The 11,469-nt window shown below is 43.2% G+C and overlaps 1 protein-coding gene across 2 annotated transcripts in view; it reads right to left on the bottom strand.

The window, feature by feature from the left end:
• The window catches only part of CSNK1G1 (casein kinase 1, gamma 1), a 290,970-nt gene that overhangs the window by 8,907 nt on the left and 270,594 nt on the right, over positions 1-11,469 (bottom strand). The window contains exons 14-15 of one of the 2 annotated variants that reach the window (XM_011967939.1): positions 7,025-7,131; positions 2,924-2,947 (exon numbers count right to left, since the gene is read on the bottom strand). In XM_011967939.1, coding sequence (XP_011823329.1) covers positions 2,924-2,947; positions 7,025-7,131 — 131 coding nt within the window. The remainder of the gene's footprint in view (positions 1-2,923; positions 2,948-7,024; positions 7,132-11,469) is intronic. The other variant, XM_011967933.1, reaches the window with a different exon arrangement.

Genomic DNA, 11,469 nt, shown 5'->3' on the forward strand with positions numbered 1-11,469 from the left:
AGACTGAGTTTCACTCTGTCGCCCAGGCTGGAATATAGTGGTGCTCACTGCAACCCCCACCTACCGGGCTCAAGTGATTCTCCTGCCTCAGCCTCCCGAATTGCTGGGATTACAGGTGCCCACAGCACGCCTGGCTGATTTTTGTATTTTTAATAGAGACAGGGTTTCACCATGTTGGCCGGGCTGGTCTTGAACTCCTGACCTCAAATGATCCACCTGCCTCGGCCTCCCAAAGTGCTGGGATTACAGGTGTAAGCCACTATGCCTGGCCCAAATGGCATTTTTCTATATGTATACTTTAGAAATGGACATTTTCCAAGTTGAATGTCCTGAAATTAATAATAAAAGAGGCAAATTAAATCTCTATTTCAATAGACTTACCTCTTTTCTTCTGAACCATGATTTTCAGAGGCATTACTAACTTTTAAGTCAACCTCTATTCTTTTTTTTTGTTTGTTTTTGAGACGGAGTCTCGCTCTGTCGCCCAGGCTGGAGTGCAGTGGCCGGATCTCAGCTCACTGCAAGCTCCGCCTCCCGGGTTCACGCCATTCTCCGGCCTCAGCCTCCTGAGTAGCTGGGACTACAGGCGCCCACCACCTCGCCCGGCTAGTTTTTTTGTATTTTTTAGTAGAGACGGGGTTTCACCGTGTTAGCCAGGATGGTCTCGATCTCCTGACCTCGTGATCCACCCGTCTCGGCCTCCCAAAGTGCTGGGATTACAGGCTTGAGCCACCGCGCCCGGCCTAACCTCTATTCTTAATCTTTTTGGAGGATGCAAAGATGATGATTTTGTGTTTTTAAGAAAGCAATAAAAAAAGTTTAAAATACTGTTTAGGTCCATTTCAAACTGTACAATGACTTCTCTTTTACCTCCTCCAAGGCAAGCCATAAGAATTAATGTCTGCTTACAAGCGTATCATAACTGGATGTGTAATGCTGAACCCACCTGACTAAAAGGGAGTGTGAGCTATGGTTCAAAGGAGTTGGAATATTTCAAATTTAGAATCCTGGATTTATCTTTGCTAGTTATTGTAGTTAAAGCTTCAGCAGTGGCAAAGGCTTTTAATGATTCTACCTACAAAAAAGCAGGCCTCACAATCTGCTCTTCAGCTCTTTGGTGTCTGTGGTGACTACTGGCAACAGGATCTATTAAACTGGGTCTGACTCTAGACCAAGTCCACTGACTGACTTTCAGATGTGTTCCTCTCAGAAGAGAATGAAGGCAGGTGATGGACCCCTCATGGCTTAGGTTTTCTTCCAGTTGATTGACTGTTTAGATGACTAGAAGTTCTCAACATGCTGGAGTCAAAATCGATCCAAATCTCCCTACTCTCAAGCCATCTAGTGCTCTTACCCCAGGCCTCTGACCCACTACCTTTTCCATACAGCATTCTTACTATGTCATGGCCCTCTCTCTTCAGCTATTCCCTTGCTATGTTCCTTTTCTCTGCCATACGTGTATATTCTTCCTTTCTTCTAATACTTGACTCAAGTCCTACAGTGTTTACAAGGACTTATTTGACTATCCTGTCCATGGTGACTTCCTGGCCCCTCAGTCCCTCAAGAGCAATAATCTAAATGTCCTGGAAAACGCCTTGTCCTTTCATGTGTAATTCTGATCTCTTCAGCTAGATGGTACCCAAGCTCTTTGGGGCAAATTTTGCAACCCGCCCCGCCACCCCGCTAGAGTTCCAAGCACAGGGTTAGATAAGCATATAGGAGGCCCTCAAATATCTGCAGTAAGGATCATGTGACTGACACCTCACAGGAAAAAATAGACCACCACAATGTCAGATTACACAGACACATATTTGCAAAACAAATAGCCAAAGGTATTCTTTGATCCCCTAAGACTATAAATCTGACCTCCACAAAACCCAGTTGTTTTCTTTAATATATTCCTGTCTCTAAGGAAGCCCCTGTAGGCAATCTGGCTTAGACAGTTAGGGTTCAGAAACCAGTGCCCAACCCAGTCACTGAAGACACACAAACATGGCAGTCATGAAACTAGCAGGCTGTTACCTCCATGTAGAACATGACTTTATGCATGCGGACAATGCGGGAGAGTTACAATTCCAGACTGCAACAGACCAACAAGTTCAGGAGTACCTGGAAGGTCATAGGCTAGAGAGCAGGGGAAGGGGCTATGTCTTGTAGCAAGAATGTTCCTCACCACACATGGATTCTTGAGGGCTTCTCCTTCCATAAACTCCATGTTATTCCTAAAAATACATTCCAGGAACCTTTTCCAGGAATGGAACAGACAGGCTCCAATATATCAATTAGCTGAGTCAGCCCTTGGCCTACTAAACTCTCACATAGGAATAAAGAAAAAGACAATAAACAAAAACAAAACAACTCTCAAAACAACAAAAAAACATCCACCTCTCCCTGAAGGAGCTCCCCCTTTTTTGAGGCTCCTACTCTACAGATGGAAGAGCCAGCTGAATCAAAAAAAGTCAGATTTTCCCAAAGCAGCCAATTTCCAGGTTAGAGACCACACTGCAGAATGTGAGATTATCCAGCAACAGCTCACTATCCTTGTGGCTGTGAGCAAACACAACTGCTAAGTAAAAACTGATACAGTAATCTTGCCCTTTTACCTCTGTCCCTCTCCATATCTGGTTGTATTAATTTGGGAGAAAATTCACTCAGCTAAAAACAGATAATTTTGGATATGTGGGATACTGTTATGGCAGGAGGAGACAGTGATAAGGTGGGTTTGAAAGAAGGAATAGATTAATTCCTGGGTACAGGCCTGCCCCATCCCCACCTTATGGATCTAGATCCCCAGTCAGGGTGGTTATGGCACAAGGAGTCCTATGGAAGTTATTTAATGTTCCTAAGACATTTTGTTTGGCTTTGCCAATCCCAGCCTAGTCTGGTCCACTCCCCTTGCAATGGACTGGAGAGAGGGACTCACCACAGGTTGAGCATTTTCAGGCAGCTACAGAGTATATAAAGAGAAAAACACAGAAAGGAAGAGAGAGAAAGAGAGAGATATTAGTCCACAGAGGTGAAATGGAAGCGACTCCCTGTGAGCCATGCAAACATGCAGTATGTGTCTGTGTTTAGTTTCTTCTTCTGTCAAGGTAGGGTGAGTAGGCCCAGGCCACTTGGTCCCCACGTTAAAGTGGAGGTTCGGACAGGAGCCTGACAGAAGCATCAAGGTGGGATTTGGATCTCAGGCGTAAGGCAAAACAGAAAGAGTTGGTGGGAGCTCCAGGGTGGGCTTTCCTGGGTAACTTCCAGGAAGGCAGCAGGGGAAAGAGCAAATGACCCTGCCGGTAAGAACTCAATCAAGCACCAGGGGTGGACCATTTTGGTTCCCACATGAAGTCTCACTGTGCAATATTAAGCTAGCCTCCCAAATATTCTGAGGGAAAAATAAAGTCCCTAGCCTTTGTACAAGTCCAGCATGCCTGATCAAAGCAGCTAGCAGTTAGCTCTTCCTCTAGAGAGGGAGAAAAGGTTTAAGTGACACTTACTTTATCTTGTTAGAAGATGAATCAGAGGGAGGAGGGTCACTGCTCTGTATTAAGGTATAACTACCAGAGAAGGACCTAAATTCTACTCTTGTTAATGCTCAGGAGAAATGAGGTTCACATTTGTTAAATTATAGCTAAAGTCTGGATAACCAAAAATTCCTGTATTCTTACTGTAACAAAAATCAACGAAAAAGCTGCCTGTCCTCATCCACCCTTTAAACCATAAACAAGGACATAAGTCCTGGAGCTAGAGAAAAAGGGAATTCACATGTTCAATTTGTACATAGAACAAAACCTAAGACCGTTATTTCTTTCGACCTTTACACTAAACAAGCTGGGTGAGGAACCCAAAATCAAAAGCCTGAAAGTGAAGGTTTCACACAGTCTCCCCAGTACTGAGGTGCGTCTCAATATAAGCATCAGCCCCCTCTACCCCACAAGCAGGCTGCATGAACAAATGGCATCACAGCTGCGTGCAATGCGGGGCTGTTTGGAACACCTCGTGCTTCTCTAGCTGTGACTTCTTCCCATGAAAATGATCAACCAGGTGGACATAGGGCTACTTCCTTGCCTCCACACACAAAGGCCAAGAAAAACAACACATGGCTGGGCCCTGACAGTTCTCTGGGCAAGATGGATTGGTAGCCCATGAAATCACTAAATGCCCTAAGCCAGGAGCTTTGGGATGACATCTGGTCAAATATAATTGCTCCTCTATGCTTTCTACATCTTTTAGAAGATCCAAACCTGAAGCTGGTGGCAAAGAGGCACACTTGTCCTTTTCGCTAAGTGACAAGACTTTAAACTCTCCTTACATTCTAGATGTTAAATTATACCAATACGGAATACACCAGATTGAAATCTCTGTGTGAATGAGCCCATATCTTACACACAGAACACAAATACCACACTCACATACACAATTAGTATACACATTTACCAAAATGAGATGAGATGAATGGGTTCAAAAGATAAACCTATATAGGGCATAACATAAAACTAAAGCCCATTTGATTACTGCATTCAAAGTATACTATTAAATCCAAAGTTAAACTTCTAGCCTTCAAAGTAACAGCCACAAAGGTGAATTGAGAATGGGGTGGGAGCTGAGAAAAGGTACGGCCATCCTTCAAGCTCTGACAATGTTTGGATCAGACCATGCTTAGTACAGTGGTTCTGAACATTGGCTACACGTTAGAATGACCTGAACTTTTAAAATTATTGATGCTCAGGCCACATTTCAATCAATTAAATCAGAATGCCTGAGGCCAGACTCAGACATTTGTATTTTCTAACACGCCCCAGATGATTCCAAAGTGCAGCCAGTTGAGAGCCAAGAGGTTGGGAGTAACATATTGTTTATTTAAGAGAATGTAGCTTTGTATGGAAATTGAAAAAATGTAAGTACCATTAATATCTCCAAAGTCCCTGAGAATAGAGAGCATGTTTCCTTACTAAAATGGTTTTTTCCTGGCATAACCAGCATAACCCTCACCCCCTTACATATCAGTGCCTTACGCAAGCTGGGAGAAGAGCTCTGAAGCTGCCTATAGTTAGCAGGGGTTCAACAAGAGACAGTCAAATCATCCTCATTTACTTTTGATATATTGGGTAGGAATCCTTAAGTCCTGGTTTTCCAAGCAAAAACTTTTTTTTTTTTTTTTTTTTTTGAGACGGTGTCTCGCTCTGTGCAGTGGCGCGATCTCAGCTCACCACAACCTCTGCCTCCCAGGTTCAAGTGATTCTCCTGCCTCAGCCTCCCGAGTAGCTGGGACTACAGGTGCGTGCCACCACACCCAGGTAATTTTTGTATTTTTAGTAGAGATGGGGTTTCACCATGTTGGCCAGCATGGTCTCAATCTCTTGACCTCATGATCCTCCTGCCTCAGCCTCCCAAAGTGCTGGGATTACACACGTGAGCCACCGCACCTGGCCAAAAACGTGCGTGTGTGTGTGTGTGAGACAGGGTCTCACCTGTCACCCAGGTTGGAGTACAGTAACATGACCATAGCTCACTGTAGCCTCAACCTTCCAAGTACCTGGAACTACAGGTGCATGCCACTATGCCCAGCTAATTTCCAATTTTTTTATAGAAATGGGGTCTCATTATGTTGCCCAGGCTGGTCTCAAACCCCTAGACTCAAGTGATCCTCCTGCCTCAGCCTCCCAAAGTGCTAAGATTACAGGCATGAATCACCACACCTGGTTGGAAAGGACTTCTTGAAAGTAAAGTGAGTTTATCAAATAGATTGTCAGGGCTGGGCATGGTGGTTCATACCTGTAATTTCAGGACTTTGGGAGACTGAGGCAGGAGGATCATTTAAGCTTGGGGAATAGAGGCTGCAGTGAGCCATGATCATGCCAGTACACTCCAGCTTTGGCAATAGAGAGAGACCTTGTCTCAAAAAACAAATAAATAAACAAGATGGGCAGGAGACCAGGGGAATAGGCAGGAAAGACAACAATACACAGTGCATCTGGAAGGTGGAAGAATTTAGGTCTGGAAGGTGGAAGAATTTAGGTCTTAGTGGCATCTCACTAACTTACATTTAGAGGTATAAGAGTGTTCTGGCTTGTATTAAGCTACTTGGGGGCTCATGAGACTACTTAGGTACAATATCACTATAAATACATTGTCTGCTTCAGAAAACAAGACACTGGGATATCCTGCAGGTTCTCAGAGGGCTCACAAGAAAGGTCCTCCATATCAGGGATAGCAGCAGTTACTGACTCATGGTGTCTCTATCTCTCCCTACCTGGTATCTTCTTGAAGTCTAAATCTGGATCTAAATTTGGGATGGGGAAAAAAGGGGAAAAAGTGGTAGAAATGCTGCTTTTGCAGCAGAATTGACAGTTATCTCACCTTCCACCCCAGATTTTAAGAGTTTAAACACAGACCATGCAGCGCACCAAGGGGCTGGTGGTATGGGTGGGGCAAGACACACACATGCAAGAGAAGCAGAAAAGGGCGTGGGGCAACCTCCTTACCCTCCTGAGATGAGTATGACTTCATTCTTTTCCCACACTCTCATTCACAGATGCAGACTATAATATTTTTCTTGCCTGACTTAGTCTCCCTGAAGCCAGAATCATTTGAGAGTGAACAAAATGGCCCTGAACTCCTTGTTCCATGATTATACATCCAGTTGTTAGCCCACAATCAGAAATCAAATGCTATTCAGCATGGCCCATGGTTTAACAGCAGATTTTTCTCTATATCCCATACAGAGCAAGAAGCTCCACAGCCCCAAGAAGCTCATGGCTACTATCTATTGTAGCCCTGATAACATGATTCTTTCGGTTCACTATGTCTTTTTCATGTGAACTAGAAAAATGTGACTGTCTTCCCCGAAATCACAGCTAAAGAAGGGCAGTAGCAGCCTTAAAGTACCATGCAAAAATTAAAACAGTTAAGGAAGAAAGCTGTGGTTACAAGCATGAGAAATCCAGTCTGAGATGAGCAGCACACAGAGAGGAAGAGACAGAAAAGGTTTTTCAACCCATAACTTAAGAGCCCCCTTGGAAGATGTACGTACTTAGCTTCCTCCACTACCTCCACCTCGGCATGAGCTGTGATTGGTGCATTGGAGTGGGCTCCTGTGGGATCATCAACATTCAGCTCTCCATTGGTTGAGCTAACCACCTGAAACAGAAAGACATAGTGTGTGACAGGCAACATGGCATCAGAAATCTCTTGCCAGCGCCAGACAGGGTCACTAAACAGGCAGTGTCTGGAATGTTTGTTTTCCTGGCTTAAGGGATCAGTTTAGGGAAGGTTCCCAGGCCCATATCATGTGAGAACACTAAAATCAATGATGTAATCATATAATGATGATAATAACTTCCATACTGAGTGCCTCTACTCTGTGTCTGGCACTCTGCTACACTGTGTGTGTAAATTTAAATCCTAAAAAAATCTTATGAAATAGGTCTTTTGACAGATGGAAACACTAACAAATGACTTAACCAAGGTTTAGAGTTAATATCGGTGAATTTCCGTGAGGAAAATTTGTTCTAAACACACAGATTCTTTCATATTGCAAAAACACACACATTACTTTACTAAGTTAAAAATAACTGCATGGCTGACTTCTAAAGGTAAAATCACCTGGCTCCCTTGAATGTGATGGGTGAAGTCTACTTCTCTCAGTTTATGATGCTATAATTATATAGACTTAGTGATGATGATGTTGAAAGAAAAAGTTCAAAAAAGGAAGTCAACAGTGGGTACCAGAAACTATAAACAATCACACTTTCCTTCAGAAATTTCCTCATGGCTTTGAGCATTGGTTCGAAGTTACACAAATAACAAGACTGTCACATCCTCTCCGGCAAGAGGGAAGATGGTAAAAGAACATTCTCCCTTGGAAAGCCAGTCTTATTTCAACGATCTTTATTTCAGGTTCACTGTCATCCCACTTCTCACTGATGGTCCCCGAAATGTAAGTGAAGGCTCTCACTCCTGTCATCTGGTTAATGTGGACCCGATCAGGCTTCTCTTGCATGTGTAGCTGCTTCTGCCACCTGGTTGCATTTCCAGCACATGATTCCTGTTTATGTGGGTGCTGGGAAGTGGGAAAAGGGGCCTCACTGCTGGACAAAACACTCTGCTTGTTAAAGACCTTGGCTGAAACATGGGAGAGAACACAAAATAGGATAAACAATTTGGATATCATACGCCCTTGGATAAGTACTTCCATCTATTTGAGATTGTTTCTTATAGGTTGATGAGAGAATTATACAAGAAAATGTATGAGACTGTCTAGTATAATACCTAGTAGAAATAAGGGAAGCAGCATAGTGTAGAAATTGCCTTCATGAGCCCTAAGTTTGAACCCCAGCTCCACCACTTATTTGCTGTGGGTCCTTGGGCAAGATCCTCAGTCTATGCCTAAGATTCCTAATCTGTAAAATGGGAGAATAATGCTGCTTACCTAATGGTGTTTACTGTGCAGACAACCCACAGCAAGTGCTTAGCCCAGTGCCATGACACATAGTAACAGCTCAATAAGTAGTCATCTTACTGTTCCTCTCTCTCCGTAACTGTTTATTCTTATCTGCCTCTAGCTCAGGGGTCCTCACCAGCAGTTAATCCACAAAAATTTCCTGAATAGTCATAAAGAGGAGGGTGGGAGGAAATATTTAGTACATGTAGCCTTTGGGACAGATAGGGTGAAAATTACTTACTAGCAATCTATATCCACCATTATTTCTAAACAAGAAATAATTATTGTTCTCATTAATAACACTTTTTTTTTTTTTTTTTTTGAGAGAGAGTCTTGCTGTGCCGCCCAGGCTGGAGTGTAGTGGCACGATCTTGGCTCACTGCAACCTCTGCCTCCCAGATTCAAGCAGTTCTCCTGCCTCAGTCTCCCAAGTAGCTGAGATTACAGGCATGTGCCACCATGCCTGGCTAATTGTTTGTATTTTTTTTTAGTAGAGATGGGGTTTCACGACGTTGGCCAGGCTAGTCTCGAACTCCTGACCTCAGGTTATCCACCCACCTCGGGCTCCCGAAGTGCTGGGATTACAGGCATGAGCCACTGTGCCCAGCCTCCAGCTGAATCTTTATAAAAGACTTTTATTTATTTAAACACAGGGAGACTTAAAGATTAAAGTGTATTGAAAAAGACTAAGACATTGTAAAAGACTGATGAGGCAAATTGTATTACTTAATGCGAGGCATGAACCTTGATTAAATCCTGGACACTACAATATTAATTCTGGGGACAACTGGAATTAGGTGGAATGTGATATGAACTGTATCTTAGATATTATGAAATAAACTTTCTTAGAATGTCTTTGTTCTTAGAAGACACAGGCTGTAGTATTTTGGGATAAGATGTAATGATGTCTGCAACTTACTTTCATATGGTTTAGCAAGCCAACACAAAACACACACTTTCACTCACAGATTTTTATATATATATATATATTTTTTTTTTTTTTTTTTTTTTGAGACGGAGTCTCACTTTGTCGCCCAGGCTGGAGTGCAGTGGCACCATCTCGGCTCACTGCAAGCTCTGCCTCCTGGCTTCACGCCATTCTCCTGCCTCAGCCTCCGAGTAGCTGGGACTACAGGCACGCACCACCACGCCCGGCTAAATTTTTGTATTTTTAGTAGAGACGGGGTTTCACCATGTTAGCCAGGATGGTCTCGGTCTCCTGACCTCGTGATCCGCCTGCCTCGGCCTCCCAAAGTGCTGGGATTACAGGCATGAGCCACCACGCCCGGCTAACTCACAGATTTAAAGCAAATATGGCAAAATCTTAATAATTCGTTCAGCGAGGTTAAAGATACACAACAGTTGTACACAAGAGTTGATTGCATTTCCTTCCCGATTTCTCTGTAGAGTTGATATTTTCAATACAAAAAGTTGGGAGAAAACCAGCAAAACCAAAAAGTTGAGGAAAGATGGTATATGGATTGGAAAACCACAGCTCCTCACTCTAATGCTATCCTGTTAATTTCCTCAGTGCTTCATTTGCTTCTTGTGGACATATTCTGGTTGCACACCAGTGATAATGCTGGTAAGCTCATTCTGTGAGCACAAGAGTTACAGGAGAAAACATAGTAAGTTTCTAGTGGACAGTTCAGGAACTAGACAAGATGTTAAATAAAATGTCTTGGCTTCTACTCACACGAAGGAAACATTAGTAAGCATCACCACTGAGGATTACCTGGTGACTCTTGGTCATGGGGCCTGCTCACAGTGTCTCTCATGGCTTATACTTCCTAATTTCTCCTCGCTACAAATTGCCATTTAGGCCATAAGCACTGTCCTTGGGCAATCTAAGGAATAAGAGGTTATCCTCATTTTACACACTAGACATCCCGTCTGTATCAATGAGCATCTGGTCTCAAATGAATGAGACATAAACAGAGCTTCCATTCTCTACTTTTAAACTTAATTGTACCAAAAACATACCTAAGACTTAAAGGCTACACATCTGAGCCTTCACAGCATCTGATTAATTATTTCAGGTTGGAGGTCTGGTTTGTCAAACTACTGAACTGCAGGCAGTGGAACAAATACCATGTAAGTGACAGAAGAGTTGGATTCCAGGCCTTGTTCTACCATTAACATCCTCTGTGAGCCCTGTTTTCTAATTCTATAAGACAAGGCAAATGACCATGATCCTATCAACTTCATAAATATGAAGGGAATTAAATACAATGATGTTTAGAAAACAAATTTAAATAATTATAAAGAAACTTATGAATGTAAAAATTACTGACCTTTTAAACAATATTAACTTTATGGGTTTTTTTTCTTTTTTTGAGATGGAATCTCACTCTGTCGTCCAGGCTGCAGTGCAGTGGTGTGATCTTGGCTCACTGCAACCTCTGCCTCCTGAGCTCAAGCGATTCTCCTGCCTCAGGCTCCTAAGTAGCTGGGACTACAGGCATGCACCACCACGTCTGGCTAATTTTTGTATTTTTTACTAGAGACGGGGTTTCACCATATTGGCCAGGCTGGTCTTGAACTCCTGACCCCAAGTGATCTGGCTGTTATGTTTTTTCTATTAAATTTTTAGTATAACTTCATGGCTGGGTGTGGTGGCTCACGCCTGTAATCCCAGCACTTTGGGAGGCTGAGGCGGGCGGGTCACGAGGTCCGGAGATCGAGATCATCCTGACTAACACGGTGAAACCCCATCTCTACTACAAATACAAAAAATTAGCTGGGCGTGGTGGCGCACGCCTGTAGTCCCAGCCACTCAGGAGGCTGAGGCAGGAGAATGGTGTGAACCCGGGAGGCAGAGCTTGCAGTGAGCAGAGATCACGCCACCGCACTCCAGCCTAGGTGACACAGCAAGACTTCGTCTCAAAAAATAAATAAATAAACAAATAAGTAAATAAATAAGTTTTTAGGATAACTTCATTATAAAAGATAATAAAAAATAAGCTTCATTATAAAAAGCTTTATTTGTGGCTGGGCATGGTGGCTTGTGCCTGTAATCCTAGCACTTTGGGAGG

Source organism: Mandrillus leucophaeus, unplaced genomic scaffold, assembly GCF_000951045.1.
Source record: "Mandrillus leucophaeus isolate KB7577 unplaced genomic scaffold, Mleu.le_1.0 Scaffold12, whole genome shotgun sequence".
NCBI lineage: Eukaryota > Metazoa > Chordata > Mammalia > Primates > Cercopithecidae > Mandrillus > Mandrillus leucophaeus.